General features: G+C 43.4%; 1 protein-coding gene across 2 annotated transcripts in view; it reads right to left on the bottom strand.

Annotated features, from left to right (window-relative positions):
• PLCG1 (phospholipase C gamma 1) overlaps window positions 1–20,850 on the bottom strand; it is a 114,467-nt gene that overhangs the window by 46,253 nt on the left and 47,364 nt on the right. Inside the window, exons 3-8 of one of the 2 annotated variants that reach the window (XM_060230917.1) lie at window positions 19,851–19,944; window positions 18,529–18,576; window positions 5,132–5,216; window positions 3,257–3,340; window positions 2,802–2,824; window positions 902–974 (exon numbers count right to left, since the gene is read on the bottom strand). In XM_060230917.1, the coding sequence (XP_060086900.1) occupies window positions 902–974; window positions 2,802–2,824; window positions 3,257–3,340; window positions 5,132–5,216; window positions 18,529–18,576; window positions 19,851–19,944 (407 nt within the window). The remainder of the gene's footprint in view (window positions 1–901; window positions 975–2,801; window positions 2,825–3,256; window positions 3,341–5,131; window positions 5,217–18,528; window positions 18,577–19,850; window positions 19,945–20,850) is intronic. The other variant, XM_060230918.1, reaches the window with a different exon arrangement.

Here is a 20,850-nt window from a genome sequence, read left to right on the forward strand (position 1 = left end):
CACGAAGAAGATATTTAGAATACTTGGGCTTGGTTCCTCCTCCTTTTGAAGCATGATGCAATAAAAAGCAGCATTGATAAAACAAATCAGAAACAACAAAACTGGAAAAAAAACCCCAGTATCCAAAAATAACAATTTAGCAGCACATAGACATGCTGATACTCCATCTGAACTAACATGGGCCTTACGTTTCTTTTGAAGGCCCAGTGGTAGACTTTTCAAAAGACTTGGGGAAGAACTATATTATGGTTTTAATAATTGCTTAATGCTTTATACTAATATTGTTTTCTTGTTTTATTATATTTTATGATAGATCCAAGTGGGCAGTTGTGTTGGTCTGAAGCAATAGAACAAAGTAGGAGTCAAGTTGCAACTTTAACACCAACAAAGTTTTATTCAGAATGTAAGCTTTCATGTGCTAGAAGCACACTTCTTCTGATGAAGTGTGCTTCTAGTACACAAAAATTTACATTCTGAATAAAACTTTGTTGCTCTTAAAGGTGACTTGACTCCTACTTTGTTCTGAATTTTATGTTGTTAATATGCTGTTAGCCGCCCTGAGCCTGTTCGCAGGGAGGGTGGGCTACAAATAGAAATAAATAAAACTACTGAGAAGGTTTTACTCCCTCCTGATGATTCTTAGCACTGGAAAGACAGCAAGGCCTCAAGAGCTGATCTGGTATCGTAATTAGAATGTCTAGGACAGCAGAGAGCTGGGTTCAAATCCTCACTCTGCCATGGAAGCTCACTGGGTGTCATTTGATCACACACACACTCTCAGCCTAACTGACCTTTTATGAGACACCCTGAGCTTCTTCAGGGAAGGACAGGATAAGAATACGGTCCACATCAAGCTGTATTACTATCTTCCACAACTCCCTCTTCCATTGTGCATACTCACCATTTGGTATTCTAGTAAAAACGTTTGGAATTCCATCAGAGATACTCGGCAGTGCTCAGATCTGTCACCACTGCTGGAGGAAGCAGCACAGAGAAAGCATTGTTGGTCAGAAAGCACTATCCTGCAGAATGATCAGTAGCCATCCTTGCTTCCTCTGTTGTGGCCCCCACCCTGAAGAGGTCAAGAGGGCCCCCATACTTCTGTCATGCCACAAACTATGTAAAAAATAGCTACACGTATTGTGCTGTGGTCACTACATTATTTTTTTTCCAATGTAATACCATTTGTCGGCATTGTATCCACTTGGTATTGCATCCAATAAACTACACTCGTTCAGAGTTCTGTAATCCTAGTCCTAGTACATTGATTATTTTCTGTCATCTGAAGAATTCTAACTCATGAAAGCTTATGCTGAAATAAAATGCTAGTAATCTCCCAAGTGCCCTGAGACTCTTGGCTTATTGTGCTGCTTACAGACTAACGCAGGCTACCCACCTGGAATAGCCTTCGCCCTTTTTTAACCTATCCCCAGTTCCCCACCCCAAGTACTATTCAAGGCAAAGGAATAAAATGAAAAAATAAAAACGTGAGACAGGCCACTACCAACAGATTAGATTACTACAATGAACTCTACATAGGGCTGCCCTTGAAGACTGTCTGGAAACTACAGTTGATACAGTAAGAATGCTGCGGAGTGTCGGTTGGAATGGGGTATAGGGACCATATAATTCCAGTCTTGTTCCACTTATACTGGCTTCCAGTTTGCTTCTGGGCTCAATTCAAACTGATGGTATGGAGATCTCTATGGCCTGAGACCAACATACCTTAAGAACCACCTCCTTCCATATGAACATACCCACTCAGTCTGATCATCCTTGGAGACCCTGCTTCATTTGCCTGCACCTTCTGAGGCTAGAAAAGCCTTCACAGTTGTTGCACCAAAACTTTGAAACTCCCTCCTCAGGGAGATTCATCTGTCTCTATCAGTGTCTTTTGCCAACAGATGAAGACTTTTTTTGTTTGGTTTGGCATACCCCTAACAATACTCTCTCTAAGCTGTGGAGTCTTGTGAACAAAAACTCTACTTTGTGAGCTACTGGCATTAAAGTTGCGAGCTACTGAATAAATTAGTTTGCTCTGGGGCCATAAATTAGTTTGCTCTGGGGTCATTTTTTCTGAACTAAGACAAAAATGTGTGAGCTGGAGGCTAAAAAGCTGTGAGCTAGCTCAGACTAACTCAGCTTAAGAGGGAACACTGACCCCTAATAATGGCATTGGTCCTCCTCCTAGTGCTGTGTGTTTGTGTTATTAACTGTATTTTACACTTTTAAGCATATAACTGTTTAAATGTTTTATTGTTCAGCACATTGTGGAACCTGATAGGGTGGAAAGATGGCAAAAAAAAGTTTTAAATAAATAAAATGAAAAATAAACAGGCTATCTCGCCACTAGGACTACATTATTAGGTATATGCTTGAATATAAAGGAAGTAATATCAGATGAAATGAAACTTGAGTGCACTCTTCAAAAACTTCAAATAACTCTGTGGAAACCTCAAATGCTGTGAATACAACAACTGGCATAAAAATCACTTCCGTCAGTGTTATTTTGTAGTCTGCAACTGAATACATCCCCTCAACCCATACTGAAATCTAAAAAATGCAAAAGAGAAAGGTGGTCACAGAAGCTATTTTTAACCATCTCTGATTAAGAGGCCCCACCACCAAACATCTCAGCTTGATATTTTGACAACAATGTTGCTTTTATAGGAAATCGTGAGAAAAGGGAATAGAATCCTGTCTGAGGAAACATGCAGTACACCCCAAGACTAACAATCAAATATCAGCACACACCCTTCACAGCTACAAACCTTTCAGCCCAAGGTAAAAGAACAGTTTACCTTTCTAAGAATGGTACAGCCATCTGCAAAAGAAGAAATCCAGAAGTCAGACACCTGTTGTATAAGCACTGCTGCTATGATTCACTTATGCCCCCCCTTCAAAGCACCCCCATTGCCCCTAAACAACAGAAACTATTGGATTTGTATGCATGTAAACATCAGTGAGTGGGGTTCATCAATTATTTTTTGAGTTGGATCACCACCTGCCAAGGATAGGCAATCCGTTGGTGAATACAGTTCCTTAACCAGTCAGGGATCTGGGCAGACATGCATGCATGCTTTCACACAAAAGTATATGCCTCCTTGCTGGATTCAGGGCAACTGTTTTATCGAACATGTACATTTAATAAATTCCAAATGGTGAGCAGGAGTGAAGCATCTGGAAAGGAGGAAAGAAAAGAAGGGAACTGGCTGTTCTAGAATAGGAATCATTATTAAGATTAGAAGCATCTCACCCCTTTTTGTGCATTGTACATTAAGCTCTGGTACAACTGAGCGAACTGTCCATATGTGATATCTCCATTCCTTTGCTCCACATCCTACAGATTGAGATTAGGGAGGAAAAACTTAATACAAAATGCACATCCTCAGTCCTGTAAAAACATGCTGTGCTTTGGTCAGTCCAATTTTTTTTTTGTGGAACACACAACCCATACAAGGAATGTGATTACTTTTATCATGTTTCAGTTAATTTTTGTTGTTGTTTTTAATTAGAATCCCTCTAGCCCATCGGGCGTATTAAATATTTTAAATGATAATCAAATACTCAAGATGTTTTAGGAAAGACACTCAATTAACGGTGCAACTATACAAAATGTTGAAGATTTGTAATAAAATCTTTCAATATATTTGTTAAGATAAATCATCATCCTTCCCCCTACCCCCAGCTACTTGGAAAAAGAGGAGGGTGAACCACACTGTTTTCCCTATAGAACTTGGATCCTCCAAGCTGCTACTAGACCTAAATGGAGAAAGTTGACAGGTCATCATGCCAGAGCCTGTCTTTCCCCCCTTACATAGTCTAACAGAAGCTTGGGGAAAGGGGTCATTTCTTCTGGAAATCCAGTGTTGCTTGGGGAGACGGCAGAAATTTTAACCCTTTCAACCATTACCCCAATCTAAAGAAGGCTCCCAGGTGGCTGGGCTTTAGCCTTAAAAAACTAGCTTCGAGACCCCACTGACAATCTCCTAATCTGGCAGCATTCTAGTCTGCTGAGAAATGGGAAAAACAGGTTGCTCACCTGTAACTGATGATCTTTAAGTCGTCATCTGTGCATTCACACCTATGGGATATAGTGCATCTACATCAACCTCGATTGGTACTTAAGAAGCCAAAGAATTTTTGCGCCCAAACTCCAGTGGGCATGCATGGAAAGCTCACCATGCATGCTCACAGGAGTGGGCACATGAGCATGCTTGGTGGGGTTTCTGTGCATGCCCACTATTGTTTGGGTGAGAAAATCCTTTGGCTTGTTAAGTACCAAACGGGGTCGGTGCAGGTGCACTATATCCCATAGGTGTGATGCACAGAGACCACAAAGAAGATCTTTTCCCTTCTTCTCCACAGCATTGCGGTGCTTTTGTGCTCCTCTGGCTTTTCTGCAATCTTTCTCAAACATACTTTGCTCTGAAGTTCTGAGGAAAATTGTTGTGAAACTTGGATGCCTGCCATGTGGGTGGGAATGCCTTTCCCACCCACATGACAGCCATTGTCCATCTACTGCAGCAGCTATTTCCTCCTGCTGCTATTGGGAAGCATTTTGTTTTAAAAAATCAGTGCTGAAATAGTTATACTGATATATTATTGTAAGAATATGTGTGACAGGTTCACTGAAATTCCTAGCTCTCCTTTAAAAAAAATTCTCTAGCCTCTTTTTCCTTGCAGAGATATAAAGGGAAAGGCATTATCTCTACAATGAAAGGAGCTAGAGACATACTTTAAAAAAATGAAAGCTGAGAATTTAGAAAGCCTGTTATACCTATAGTTACAATGGTATATCAGTACAACTATATTTACGTAACAATTTTTTAAACGGCAAAATAATTGGAGGTGTGACTGCCATTGGGGGCCTGGGGAAAGGAAACCTACCATGGGAGAAGCCCTGTTGTCAGCACATTGTATCAACAGCCACACCAGCAATGGGGAACTGCACAAGCCCACCCATGTGTGGAAACCACCTGAGCAACCTGTATACTTTTACTAAAGAACTGCTAGAAAGTTACTCAGTGTGGAAGAAACATTATATTGTGGTGCTGCTCACAGCAATGGCTGTCAAGAGACGAAGGAGTGAAGAGGAACCAAAGATATGACAGGATGCTAAAGTACTTACTGATAACCTTTCTCTCAGAAATCTCATATTAGGGACTCGGTAATTGACTTGAGATAGCATGTTTTTCAAGTCCTTTGCAGAAATCCTAGATAATCAGAGACAAATGAAAAAGAAAATAATGATTATGTTGTCGAAGGCTTTCACAGCTGGAGTCCATTGGCTGTTGTAGATTTTCCAGGCTGTGTGGCTGTGATGTTGGCACTGTGAGCCTGCCAGGTCTCACAATGCTGGCGAAATGTCAGGTCTCACAATGCCAAGATGACGGCCACACAGCCTGGAAAATCTACAACAACCAAAATAATTATGATGGGGGATGCCACTGTATCATGTTTACAGTGGGGCTCCTTCTAAAACCTACTGAAGTTTCCTTCTAAACCTAGTAAAGGGGACAAATAAGTCACTTAGAAAATGGATGAAAAAAAAACCCTACACAATTAGATGGATTCAAAGCCACTAATGTTCCCCAGATAAGCAGAAGATGAATACCATTTCCAAATGACAATATTCAGAGAGATGGCTCTTCTACAGCCATAATTCCTATGTGTCTTTTTCAAACTGTAATTATTTCAAAGCATTTTCCCCCCTGCAATGACTTTAGAAGGTACAGAAAAACAAGACAGTTTCTTTCCCAAGAAATTTTTGGAAGCTTTTAAAAGGTGCTGGGAAAGGAGCCTTTCAAAAAGTGTCAAGCAAAAATGATCGTATTTTAAGGTATTTCTCAAACTATTTCCAACACTTTAGAGAAACTTGGGAGGGGATACAAGCAGTTTTGAACACATTTAAAAGTCTCTGAAAGTACTGCCAAAAACTACTGCTTGACATTTCCATGGAACTGCTTAAGGATACATTTTTGACAGAGTGCTCCAAGAAACTACAAAGTTCTTTGGAAGCTTATTGAAAATTCCTCATTGTGAAGTCCACTAAATGAAAACATCCTTCTCCAAAAAACTGATAGTTTTCCGTTACTGACCTTCTCATGCAAAGTGCAGCTACACAAGAATGTTGGGTGATGTCAGGTTGTATGGTGAATACAGTGAACTACCTCTGTTAGGAAACTAATAACAAGCCATGTGTTCTTCCAAAGAAAGTTTTCTGCCACTGAGCCTCTCCAATTTCTATTCTCACAGGACAGTGGTTAGGCCAACATGGGCCCAGCAAGTATCCTGTATTTGATGTATCCCAAAATATGCTTTAGAGCCAGCTGCAATGCACTCAGATTCTACAGCATGAGATAATGCAATAAGAGTTCTGTATACTGAAAGCTCAAAGTACAAGACCACTAGATTATGGTACTGTTAAATCCACACCAACCCTTCCTCAGACTTTTACTAGTTCACAGTCAGATGCAAGCTCAGATGCTCTTAAGTGTCAAAACTAGACAACTACACAGTTCACAGAGTGGCCCCAGACCCAGCCACATTAACATCAAGGAAGGGCTGTGGTTCAGCCACAGTTTTGTACACAGAAATGCTTTGTACACAGAAGGTTCCAGGTTCAATCCTTGTCATTCCCATTTTAAAGTATCATGCAGTAGGTGAGACTCCAGAGAGCCACTGCCAATCAGAAGACTGACCTTGATAGAACAATGCTCTGATAAGGCAGCTTCATGTATTCATCTTCCTGGATAGCAGATGTATGTATTTATTTTATTTTATTAGATTTATATCCCTCCCTCCCCACCAAAGCAAGCTCAGGGCAGTTAGGGTATTAGCCCTCGCTAGGTCACATTCTCGATACCAAAGGGACTGGTAGGAATAATATCTGTATTGTAAAAAATTGAGATGAGTAACAGCTCATCACCATTCCTCTATCATATTCATTGCACTTGGCATGACTTTCTGGTTCTATACTCACAATCTCACTATGGATACGAGTTTTAATTTCACTTATATATTTTTCTTTGGAGGGATACACCCAATGCTCCCTCTAAGATGGAGTCTTGTGAGCAGAAATTCTGCTTCTTGAGCTATTGGTACTAAAGCTGTGAGTGAGCAGTCTGGCTACTGCATAAATTAGTTTGCTCTGGGGCCATTTTTCCTGAGCTTAAACAAAAATGTGTGAGCCAGAGGCTAAAAAACTGTGAGCTAGCTTACACTAACTCAGCTTAGAGGGAACACTGGATACAACCTTTGCTGTATATAACAGGAGTAGGAAAAGTATTTAAAGGAGTTAACTGAGTCATGTTAATAACCTCCCATCATTAACATCCAGTGGTTGGGTCACCAAGTGATTCTTCAATCAACATCATCAGCTGAAGCAGAAGAGATTACACACAGATGGATTACAGTAGTATTTATGTCTAGGGATAGGCACAAACCTCCCATTTCAACTGGTTGGTTTCAGTTTATGATTATCTCTGGGGGCAACCCACAAATAGAATCCTGGCTGATGAAATGTCAACCCACCAAAGGTGGTATGTTTGTCAAATGGCTTTATCAATGCATGATTCAAGGAAAGGAAGATAACTTTTCCCTGAATCAGGCCTTACAACACTGAATGTTAAACCTACCTTCCAAAGGAGCGGGGGGAGACACTGAACGGACATGGAGCTGCCAGTAAATACTCCCTAATCTTTAATCACCTATTTTTGAGTAAGGGGGTTAAATGGGTCATTGCTGAGCCAAGCTAGTTTAATATCCTGTAGGGGTCTGGTTACTCAAGTAGTGCTTTGGTTTATCAATAATCTTCACCTGCAGACTGAAAGAGATTCTTTCTTCACTTAATTGCTTAGGTCTTTTGCCAGTATTTGATGCTGTTCACCACAAAATGCTGGTGATCTGAATTTACGGCTTGGTAGGCAACGTCGTGATGGATGCTACCCCAAAGTCGGAAACGACTGGTGCTTGCATGGGGATGACCTTTACCTTTTAGGTAACTGTGGGTCTCTGCTACACAATGACTCTGCTCCCACCTCTTGGGAAGGGTGGTAATGGGCAAAAACTCACCTTCATTATATAAGGTTAATAGGTACAGTACTATTAGTTGAAACCAGGGGTCATTTTATAGAAAAAGAGGCGCCAGAGCTCATTAGCACAACTCCTCTGCATAATTCATTTGCATTTGCTACACACCCTTGACATCACCGGAAGGTGTACTAAATTGTATCAGCTCAGCATCTCCCTTCAAATGCTTCTTGAATTATAATTGCCATAATAAAACTTTATTCCCATCATACTTTTAAAATTACTTTTTCCTGTGTAGCCACAGGGGCATGAGGAAGATTTCCATCTGTTTGCTTTATATGTTCTGGTTATTTTCCCATTTTTTTGTGAGAGGAAATATTAGAAAGCTTGTCACAGCTTAGAGTTCATCAAAATTGCCACAGGTGAGTGGGGGGTGGGTGGGCTGCACAATGGAACCCAGAAGCAAATATTTAGGGGGAGCGAAGTAAGGAAGAGCACAATAAAACTTAGAAGTTACGGAGCTCCGCTCCTGTGAGCTCCTGACCATAATGAGACCTGGTTGAAACTGAGTTTTGATCAAATGAAAGGAGCAGCCCAAAGTATTGCAAAGGCCTTGTACTCAATGGTGTTCTTTTGTAGCTTTGCGGTTTTGGAGTACATGACTTGTTTTATGTGCCACTGCACTGTATCTTTTAAGCCCAGATGGGCATATGGAAATCTAGGCAGACGTTTTCAACACAGTCCTCTCACTTCCTAATTAACCATGGCTCACGTTTGTCCAGGGAATCGCTCTTCCACAAAGCGGAAGAGGGGAGAAACCCATGCCTAAGGATTCACTACCATTTAAGTCAGCCAAATGATGACTGATGAAACCCAAGCAAATCAGTTTCAGATGATGGGGATCATCTGGCAGAGGAATGATGTGCTCCTGGCAGCCGAGAAGTGAAGTTTCTCCTCTCCCCCAGGAAAAGAGACTGGAGCTCTCCCTTCCATGGCAGAACAGGAAAGTAATGGATTTAATCCAGTTAAACAAATCCTCCCCAGCTGAACTCCTGAGAGATGCATGTTGCAGACAGACAGCCTTGCAGTTTGAGGATTAGCTGCAGTCATTAGGTCAGGAAATGGAACTCAGCAACTATTCATTTATTACTTCCAGATCTCGGTGGGTGATAAAAGAGTGTCTACATTCAAAGGAGGGGGGGGGGAGGGAAACAGAAGAGCGGAATAAATGGGCCAGTTGCCATGAATCAGCTTTTTAGCCTGTAAACATTTATAAGAGGTTTGAGTCCATCTTCTTCCCAAACCCCAACAGCTCTTGCCAGAAGCAGGGATTCCAACAACAGCTGCAAACCCAAGGGCTTGATGCAGTCCTCTTGTACAGATTACCAAGTGGAAATGCCAAGTGTTGGTGCATGCATTTGACTGCCAGCTTCACATCATCACTCTAGTTGAGCAGCTGCCAGAACGCAGCTAAATGGAACCTTCATGTATAGAAGCAGCATACATAGCTTCTGTAATGATAACTCAGTCAAGTACAAGGAAGCGTCACAGAGACCTCACAAAAGAAGGAGTGAAGACCCACATAAGGCTTTTAGGAAAACAGGGCTGCTTTGGAAGTATTCATACTACACTTAATCCTCAGCAGAGTTCAGATACATGACACGGGGGACGGGGTTCTGATAAAGTGGGGGGAAAGGTCTGAAAGTTTCCCCAGAATATGGTATGAACTAGTGATGTCTGTGCTATCTCCAAGAACTCTCGCCTACACCCCACCCAGGGCTTTTTTTGAAGCAGAAACTCCTTTGTGTATTAGGCCACACCCACCTGATGTAGCCAAACCTCCTGGAGCTTACAGTAGGCCCTGTACTAAGAGTCCTGTAAGCTCTTAGAGGATTGGCTACATCAGGGGGGGTATGGCTTAATATGGAAAGGAGTTCCTGCTACCAAAAAACCCCCCGATCCCACCCATACTACTCAAATCCACAGAACAGCATTGCATTTTCTGAAATAAAAGTTTCCTTTTTGTATTAATAAGGTGACAAATGAAAAGATAAATGTACATGCAGTTGTTTCAGCAGCAAATCTGCATTCCCCTGAAAGACCTGCTATACACATTTTTTTTAAATGTTACAGATACCCATAAAGAGGATCAGGGTAATTCAGATATCAAGAGACCCAACTGCGGCAATCCATCCAGCCTTGCCTTCTGTACAAAAAGAAGCGTGTTTATTCTTCTTACAACAGGGGCTCCCTTTTAAACTCCCCATCCAGTTGCATCTTTGTTACTTCCCCTTTCACGCTGGTGATGGAGGAAACAGGAAAATTCAGCAGCATTTATTTTTAAAGGAATTTTATATATGCACACAAACCCAAGTGGGAATGACAAAGGCTCATTGATAGTGCCAGGCTGGGTTATTGTATGTATACAACACACTTAGCCTTTCTGTGCTTTGCGAGCATTACCATCTTCCAAATCCTCTGTGACGGGTATTCAGAAAGCAGGTGGCAACAATCTTTTGAAGCCACGATACAAGCTCATCAATATGCACATTATGAAAGAGGCAGCCTTCCCTCTCTGACAGATGTTGCCCATTCTTTGTATTCATGCCTCCCCAATGTTATGGGCTGCCTCCATCTCTGCTCATATTCAAACAGCCAGCCCAAGGCCTCCCATCAGGATTGAAAACAGGGAGAAAGGATGCAAGTGGCAGAAATGCTGGGCAGCTCCCGACACTGGACACACAGCTAAAGGGAATCACTGCATGGGCAAGACAGGCAAAGAAGATTCTGGCATGCACAAAACTCAGTACTATGTTAAGGCTCCTGTGACTTCCGTGGTTTTATAGAGTAATTTTGGTTCAGATCAGACTTCTTGCAAAACCTCAGTTAAGTTCATCAGAACACCTGCTAACTATGATCACTCAAAAGGTAAAGGTAAGTCCCCTGTGCTAGCACCAGTCATTTCCAACTCTGGGGTGATGTCGCATCACATTTTCATGGCAGACCTTTTTACAGGGTGATTTGCCATTGCCTTCCCCAGTCACCTACACTTGCCCTCCAGTAAGCTGGGTACTCATTTTACCAACCTCGGAAGGCTGAGTCAACCTTGAGCCAGCTACCTGAATCCAGCTTCCACCGGGATTGAACTCAGGTCATGAGCAGAGAGTTTGGACTGCAGTACTGCAGCTTTACCACTCTGCGCCATGGGTCTATTAAGCCAAGGATCCAAAAGCAAAGTTTGCAGTTAAGTTAGTTTATTAATAATAAGAGCCCCGTGGCGCAGAGTGTTAAAGCTGCAGTCCTAAGTTCTGCTCACGACCTGAGTTCGATCTCAGCGAAAGCTGGTTTGGGTAGCTGGCTCGAGGTTGACTCAGCCTTCCATCCTTCCAAGGTCGATAAAATGAGTACCCAGCTTGCTGGGGGGACAGCATAAATGACTGGGGAAGGCAGTGGGAAACCACCTCGTAAAACCTTGTGAAAGCAACATCACCCCAGAGTACGAAACGACTGGTGCTTGCACAGGGGACCTTTCCTTTCCTAGTTTATTAAGCATAGTTATAACTATGGCTTCACATGGCACATGAACACAGGCATCCAATCTTGCTCTCAGAACCACACAGAGTGTGCTATTTGGGATGCAAGGATTGGCCAGAGCACCCCCAAGCCCTTTCTCCTTTCATGGACACTCGATAGAGGTCTCCCTAACCAATGAAAGTGGCATTTGTTGAAGTAAACCAGGGTTGAATGATCACCTGTGTAAGCTGCATTCTAGTTTCATGAACTAACCAAAATTAAAATAAAACTATGGTTCTTCTGGTGCTGCACCTCCTAGTGCAGGGGTGGGGAACTTCTGGTCCACAGGCCGTAAACGGCCCATGATACCCCTCAGACTGGCCTGTGCCGGCCTCCCCGGACCCAATTGACCGGCAGGGATCGCTGGGTCAGGCCGTGTTCTGGCCTCCCCAGACCCAGCTAGCTGGTGGGGATCGCTAGGCCAGACCAAGTTGTGCACCAGCCTCCCCAGGCCCAGCTGGCCAGTGGGAATCACTGGGCCGCACTGCGCGTTGGCCTCCCCGGGCCCTGCTGGCCAGCGGGGATCACTGGGCTGGGCCGAGCTGCCCTGAGTGCCGCATCTTGGTGATCTGTGGCGTGGACTAACTTCCTGCCAATGTTTTGCTCATCCGTCTGCTGCACGGCATCAGGCAGAGACCCCATGATGGAGCGGGAGCAGGAGGTGGCATGAGTGGCAATTTTGCCCCGGGCAGCCCCTCCACCCAGGGCAATGGGGGGACCCCAAGCAGCTACAGTGGGGGCAACCCTGCAGCAGGGGGAGGAGGAGGAGGAAACAATTCCATCACTGCTGCTCCACCGGGCTGTCACCCCGCAGCAACTGCGACTGCATTCACCGGCTCTCTTAGCACAGCTGCTGCAGCCACCGCAGCCACCACCAGCCTGAGGGAACTAGCAGCCACCAGCTGCAGCGTCCTGCTCAAGGTAAGCGGCAAGTGCCCGGACCATGTTCTTCCCCCCCCTTCCCGCCTTTTTCTTTCCACCCCCGTTGCTCTGCAAATGCACAACACTCTGCCCCACCCACGTGGACCTGTAACAACAACGCACACACACGCAACCCCCCCTTCAGAGGACCCGTTATTGTTTTCTAACCTGTGTGCAAGTGTATGTCCTGATTTTTCCTGAAGGGAGGGAGGGAGGGGTAAGGGGTGGGAGCCAACTACCACCAGTTCAACTTGCACTTGATTATCTCAGATGGTGTGGCCTAATATGCTAATATTTGGGGGTGTGGCCTAATATGCTAATGAGTTCATGCTGGCCTGCTAATGATGTTATACATTTCTAAATGGCCCTTGGCAGAAGAAAGGTTCCCCACCCCTGATTTAGTCCCTATAGAGCTTAGCTGTCTGGCTGTGGGTTTTATTCAGCATTAACTGCTTTTTAAAATGGGATGTGACAACTGAAAGTCTAGCTTTTTATTAATGCTTTTTGCATTATTGTATTAAGATTATATTACTTTGTTGTTGGTTTTAATGACGTTTTATAGTTCCGTGGTTATTGCATCTTAGACTGATTTTTCTTCCCACTGTGGGCAGCAGCTCTGGTTTTTAAAGTTTCCTAGGCTGTCCAGGAAAACTTATGGTAGGGCGCTCAGTAAAAATAATGGAAATAAATTGTCTTCAAACCAACCCAAAACCCCTCTGAGGTTCTGCAATGCAAGATAAGAGACTGCTTGTCTACCTTCACTAGTCATCTTTTTGAGGGACTCCTGATAATAACCCTGATGCTCCCCACACCACGATAAGTGTAGTAGTTAGAGCTGACTTGGTAGAATCACCAGTTTGGTTTCCGACCGTGCCAGTCTGGTTTCCGACCGGGCCATGGGACGGAGACGGTGCTGGTCGCCTCGGTGGATGACCTTCAGCGGCAACTGGATCGGGGCGGCGCTGCGGTACTGATGTTATTAGATCTGTCGGCGGCATTTGACACAGTTGACCATCAGTTGCTAAAGCGCCGCCTCGCCGACATAGGGGTTGGGGGGTTGGCCTTGCAATGGCTTTCCTCCTTCCTCTCTGGTCGGGGACAAAGGGTGGCTATTAGGGGTGAGCGATCCCAGAGGCACACACTAGATTGTGGGGTGCCTCAGGGAACAGTTCTCTCCCCAATGCTGTTTAACATTTATATGCGCCCCCTTGCCCAGATTGTCCGGAGGTTTGGGCTGGGTTGCCATCAATATGCAGATGACACCCAGCTCTATCTACTAATGGACAGCCAGCCCGGCTCCGCCCCGGGGAACCTAGATCGGGCCTTACAGGCTGTAGCGACGTGGCTCAGATTGAGTGGGCTGAAGCTGAACCCAGTGAAGACAGAGGTCCTTTGTGTGGGTAGCGGCGCCCTAGGAGGGGAAATAGCTCTCCCAACCTTCGATGGCGCACCATTGAAATCAGCGCGCCAGGTAAAGAGTTTGGGCGTTTTACTGGAGCCTTCATTATCAATGGAGGCCCAGATAGCAGCCACTGCTAAGTCAGCATTCTTCCATCTAAAGTGGGCAAGGCAGTTGGGCCCCTTCCTGGAGCGTCACGACCTCGCAACAGTGATCCATGCAACGGTCACCTCAAGATTGGACTACTGTAATGCCCTCTACTTGGGGCTACCTCTGTGCCGGACCCGGAAGCTGCAGCTGGTGCAGAACGCGTTGGCCAGGCTGTTATTGGGGCTCCCGAAATGGGAGCACATACGGCCGGGGCTGTGCGAACTGCACTAGCTGCCAGTTACATACCGAGTCCAGTACAAAGTGTTGGTTATTACCTTTAAAGCCCTATATGGCCGAGGACCAGCCTACCTAAGGGGCCGTCTCTCCCCATATGAACCCCAGAGGGCACTGAGGTCAGTTGGAAAAAATAAAATGACCATCCCTGGGCCGAGAGAGGTCAAGCTCCAAAACACCAGAGCACGGGCCTTCTCAGCTGCGGCTCCGGCACTCTGGAACCAGCTCCCGGAGGAAGTGCGGGCCCTGCGGAACCTTGACCAGTTCCGCAGGGCCTGCAAGACCGTTCTTTTCAGACAAGCTTACATTGATATCCACTGCTGAGTTGCTATATTAGTATTAATATAAATACGGAACTATTTAAACTGGCAGAACCGGCGCCAGAATATTTTTACTGCTGCCAGATACATTTAATTTAACTTAAATTATGTATTTAATTCTATTAACTGGTTTTTATATGTTTAATTTTCATTGTTAAATTTACAGTTTTTATCTATCCATGTAAATGTATAAAATGTTGTTAGCCGCCCTGAGCCGCCTAGGCGGGGAGGGCGGGATACAAATAAAATCTATTATTATATTATTATTATTATTCAAGTAATTGGCCTGTCAGATGTGAGACCACCCTAGGGCTGTCAAGCCCCTGGGCCAGGTAGAGGTTCTCCCACCTTGGAGGTGCCCAACTTACCGGCCATATTAGGCCAGCGGGGGGGAACCTCCCCTGACATCACAATGACGTCATCCGGAAGTGATGTCTTTGTTACAGCGATGCCGCACACTGGCCGCTCTAGGCGTTTCTGGGAAAACTATGGTCTTCCCAGATGCTCTAGCAATTTGGGAGGGAAAACTCTATGATACAATAGATACCATAGAGTTTTCCCCTCCCAAATTGTTAGAGCGTACAGGAAAACGATAGTTTTCTCGGAAACGCCTAGAGCAGCAGGTATGCAGCGTTGCCGACACAAAGACATCACTTCTGGGCGACAACATTGCACTGCGCGCACATTGTGTGCACAAAAAACCTAGACCAAAAGCATGAAGTTTACTGAGCATCTAGTGGACTGCCACCACAGACAACGGATGACCTGTATGCATATTGAATCAATGCATATAAGAGGGAAGCTGGTAAAAGCACACTCACCCTGCTCACATCTAATTGCTGGCTTGAATGCACAGCATCTACATGCAAAGGAAGTGTATGCACATAAGCTCCCTCACTGTGACTGGGAATGTTTGAAAAGCAGCACTCCTGATTGTGGTGATGGAGCCTATACACATACACTTCTTTGCACGTCCATACCATGCTCACAATCAGTGTTCCCTCTAAACTGAGTTAGTGTGAGCTAGCTCATAATTTTTTAGCCTCCAGCTCACACGTTTGTCTTAGCCCAGGAAAAATGGCCCCAGAGCACAATAACTTATGCTGTAGTTCAGAACTTTAATGCCAGTAGCTCACAAAGCAGAATTTTCGCTCACAAGACTCCACAACTTAGTGGGAACATTGCTCACAATATGTATGAATGTGTATGAATACTGATATGTATAGATGCTGTATGCTCTTATCATGTTCTCTGAGCAATACATTCATTTATAGGAGTTATTTCTATACCGTATGTGTACGATAATTTGAATAGGCATTCAAAGTGTTATTTCATAATTGGTTGTTCATTTTCACGGTGGTCCTTTTCTTGTATGCTTTGAACTTACACCGTGGTCCCATCTAGTTGTGTTCACAATCTGGTAATGACATGTGGGAATGGAAGGGCAGGACATTGATTCACATTATTCTTCAACAAATGCATGGGTCATACGTAGAGGATTCTGTTTGGCTTGTAGGCAGAACAAATCATGCTGGCTGGTGTTTCGCTTATTAACTATACCTTTTCTTCTTGGCTCAAGGTGGTCTAATTTTTGAACAGAGTTCAAAATTGCCATTTCAACTACAAAGATCACTAGGGAGACTTTGGAGCAATCACTGTCTCTCAGACTAACCCAACTCCCTTATATGGAGGAAGAAACAACCATATATGGTGTTCTGAGCACCTTAGAAAAAGAGTCAGATCAAAATGGACCAGACAGACACTGAGAAACTAGCCATGTAAGCCAAGATTTCCAGCTGGTTCCCATGTTGCCCACTGGCACATTTTCTGGCACCCCCCAAGGGTTTTTTAGAAAGTCTGTGTGGCCAGGTAGGGCTTTTGCCCAGCAAGCAATCTAAATGGATGTGCGGACGTTTATTGCTTAGGCAGCAGCTGCCACCAGAATAATAAATAATAATAATAATAAAATTTTATTTATACCCCACCCTCCCCCCCGAATACAATGATCTTCACTGTATGATTGAAGGTAACCCATGGCAGTCATTCTGAGGCTGGTTCTGCCTTCTGCGGCACCACCATTTTGTGCTTGAGCCCACCACCCTGTGTCAGAATTCCAGAAGTGCCCACAGGCTCAAAAAGGTTGTTGACCCCCAATCTAAGCAATCCAGCTCACTCCTGTCTGCTCAAATTGCCAACTGCAGACTTTTGCCTCCCTCAGTAGTCACACCCTCTCCCAAGTACTGCATACCCACAAACAGCACCAGGCTTTGAGGTTTCCAAGTAAAGACAGACAGACGAGAAATCTCTGGAGAAAGGACAGAACAAACTCTATATGCAGCACGGGGTGGGGGAGATCCTGTAGACTATCCAATCCATCAGGTGCTTAGTTGCCATGGCAACACAGGCATCTTTGTTAAGTTTTCTTGCCATTAGCTTTAACATGGGAGTCCTCGCTTCACTCCCCCTTTTTGAAATTTAGTGGTAATGGTTAAAGCATTTCATCTTTCTAAGGGAAGAGCACTTTAAGAAAAATCAATATTGAAAGGTTAACATACTCTTAAGTTCATTAAAGGAAACCTATGCTGAAAAGGAGAAGAACACAGAAGTAATAGACTAGGACATGAAGATGGAAGGTCAGGCGGAGAGGATCAGAGGTGGTGTATGCAGAGCTGGCATTCAAAATGAGAGTCATTTCAAAGTACATTAGTCCTTTCAGAGGGATGCTATTACTACCTAATACATTTCAGTGCCCTTACTGTAAAAGTCAATGCTATCACTCTTTTCCACACATCCATTATGAATATAAGGAAACTAATAGCTCTGAACCAAACACACAGAAGAATGTCTGTTGTTTTTATAGTTGCTGATGTTTGACAAAATGAATAACACCTCTAAAAACACTTCCTTGATGGACGTTTTCAGTTTTTGAGATAGAGGATGGATGGATGGATGGATGATAGATAGATAGACAGACAGATGTTGATAGACAGATAAATGATAGATATTGATAATAGACAGACAGACAGATAGACAATAGATAATAGAGAGATAAATGATAGACAGACAATAGACGAAAGATAGATAGATAGATAGATAGATAGATAGATAGATAGATAGATAGATAGATAGATAGATAGATAGATAGATAGATAGATAGGCAGGCAGGCAGGCAGGCAGGCAGGCAGGCAGGCAGGCAGACACTTCTAAGTTCCATGGGGGGGGGGAATACAAGGACTCAGAAATCTACAATCCAACTTATATCTAACAAAGGGTGTTCTGACTCTTGAAAGTTTATAGCACAAAAGTCTTGTTGGTCTTTCCAGTGCCACTGGACTCAGATCTAGCTGTTCTAAGCTTCATGTTTTTGCATAAAGTTTTAATTTAAAATGAAAGAAAAATCTTGTATCAGTTTAACTACAGATGATTTTTTTCCCTCATAAATCAGAATGCTGAACCAAGGTTAAAGCTAGACCAAGAATCTCAGCCGGCCCTAAAACCATTGCCTCTCTCCAGCCTTAAATTTAACAAATCTTGTCCACTTAGTAACCCACAATAGCAAGCCAACTCTACCTGCCTGAGTAGATCTCTTTGTCCATGTAAATGAGATATTTTCAACTTCTGTGTATTATCAGAAGAATGAGCACTCAGCACAGTGCTATGGGTTGCTTCACAAAATTACTTCCAGTTATATTGTTTTCATGTAAAAGTGCTTCTGGTTGTGCCAGGGATAAAAGAAACTGCCTCCCACCTTTACAGTACAGCACAGTATCTATTACTCAACCTTGGTTATCTGACAGACACCAGAATTAATTATTTCATTATATAAAACAGAGCGGACATTTATACAAATTTGTAGACATGCTCTAATTTTAAAAAGTCAAGTGCCCTGCTATTTACCTATCTTCTCTGTTGCGGTCGACTGAGTTGAACTGCTTTCGAAGCCACCTGAAAAGAAATATGTTTAGAAATTTAAATCTGTGATTGGCCACACTTTTAATATGCAGGTTACCTAGCATTGGCCAAAAAAACAACTATGTACACGTATCTCAAGAACATTTTCTCCACAAAATCTAACTAAGAAAAAGAGGCAGTGCCTGTGTAGTGGCTAAAGTGTCTGACTAGGATCTGGGAGACATGGATTCAAATCCTCACTTGACCATAGAACTTACTGGGTGACCCTGTCCACTCACACTCTCAGCCTAAACTACTTCACAAAGCTGTGATGCGAAGAAAGAACCAAAAACACTGATCTGAGCCCCTTCAAAGTAGGGTTGGATAAAAATAAACTACAGAGGTGTATTCTCTTACCCATTTGCATCTCTATGTACAAGTGTTAAATATCACAGAGTAATTAAGTCAAGTGTATTTAAACAGGGACAAAGTACTGAAATCCTCAGTATTTTTGCCAAAAACAAACCAGCTGGGGGGAAAAATGGACAATTCTTTGCAGCTGAAAAAGATTCACAGTCACATATCAGCCAATTAAAAAAGCCCCTCTAAATTTTATATTGGTTAATGTACACATAGAACCGCAAGAGGGATTGTTTGGACAGTACTGGAGAATATTTCGGGGCATAAAGAAGAGAAGAGTGATGTTTTCCACATGGGCATGGGTTGCTGCTACAATGCTGCTGCAGCTGCCAATACATGACAGAGGCAATAGGGCTTCCCACAGCAGGTTTTCCTGTAGATTTCCTGCTCCAGTCTACTGGCAGCAGCCATTTACCACCACCACCGGCCCATTTGCTCTCCCATACAAGGCTTTTACACACCTCTTTTTGTTTTTACTGCATTTATACCCCCCTTTCCACCCCAAAACATCCATCAGAACAATTGAAAAAAAGTTAGAAAAATGCCCCCTCTTTTTTCTCTGGGCCTTCACATCTCTGAGTTAGATGGGTCCCAACGTCATCCAGCAAGCTTCCCTGGCAGAGTAGAATTCAAACCTGGGTCTCCTAGATCCTAGTCTGACATTCTAGACATTACACCAGAATACACACACAATGCAAGATGTATCACTCTGGGAAGAGCAATAAACCTCTAAATTAAGTTAAGAGTATAGAAATCTGCATCATTTAGTAAGAACACACACTGCGGACTTGTTGTTACATGCCAGGATCATATATATATTTAAAAGATGGTCAAGCAGGAGGATAAATGACAGTCCTACAACCCCCATCTGCCTGCTCTCACTTTCCTGCTGTCAATTTCTGTTTTACCTTTCAATCTGCAGTGGGGTAGGAGCCTTTAAGGTATCCGCCACTAGCCAGTTCAGCCCTTTGATCCACATGTTGACTTCGTCTTCGGATGTGGCTGTGAAAATAAAAGACCGTGTGGACATATAAAGATATGAGGCAGTCAATGACCCTGTTTCCATGCAGGAAGTCCCTGCACAGCTGGCCTGTAACTGAGGGAAACTAATCCCACTGATCTTATAAATTATAACAGAGCATTCAGAAAAGAACCATTAAAAGAGAACAACATCCCTGGGCATTCATGACTGAAATAATTCTCCTGTCTTGGGGTGTATTTTTTGTCATTCGTGACAAGCTTGTTGACAGCTGGTCAGCTGTGTCACCTGGGGTTTTGAGAAATTCCTAAAAATGTTCAGGCAGAATATTTACAGATTGTAAGAAATTGATACATTAGCTCTCCATTAGCTGTCAACGTACATGACACCAGGGAACTTGATGTATGTAAAAGCAACAAGCTAGTCAGTGTTTCAAAGGGCTAATCATTTATAGCAGACATGCTTATGAAGCTTTTTATGGACCAATTCCCACAACCAAATTGAGTCACTGGAAATGTGCAATGCATGGGTCACGCCAAGTGCTGAACTTGGTGAAGGGTTGAGAGATTGTTCTCCAACTATCCGTTTATTTAGAAAATGTAGATGCTGTCTCTCTTTTCAAGGTGATTCAGAAAGTAAAATGTAATTAAAATAATTAAGAACAGTACAATTTAAAAAAAAGACGGCTAATGCGTGTTCTCTCTTTCAGTCAGTTTTTTTGTAGATCTGAGGTGGTGCAATAAACACGGGGCAAGAAATAAAACATGTTAATCAATTCCTTACCACTTATGATCCATACGTTCTATCATAAAGTTGGAAGGGGCCATATAGACTATCAACCCCCTGCTCAATACAGGATCAGTCTAGAGCATCCCTGACAAGTGTTTGTCTAGCTGCTGCTTAAAGATTGCTGGTGAGGGGGAGCTCAT

Source organism: Heteronotia binoei, chromosome 2, assembly GCF_032191835.1.
Source record: "Heteronotia binoei isolate CCM8104 ecotype False Entrance Well chromosome 2, APGP_CSIRO_Hbin_v1, whole genome shotgun sequence".
Taxonomy (NCBI): Eukaryota; Metazoa; Chordata; class Lepidosauria; order Squamata; family Gekkonidae; genus Heteronotia; species Heteronotia binoei.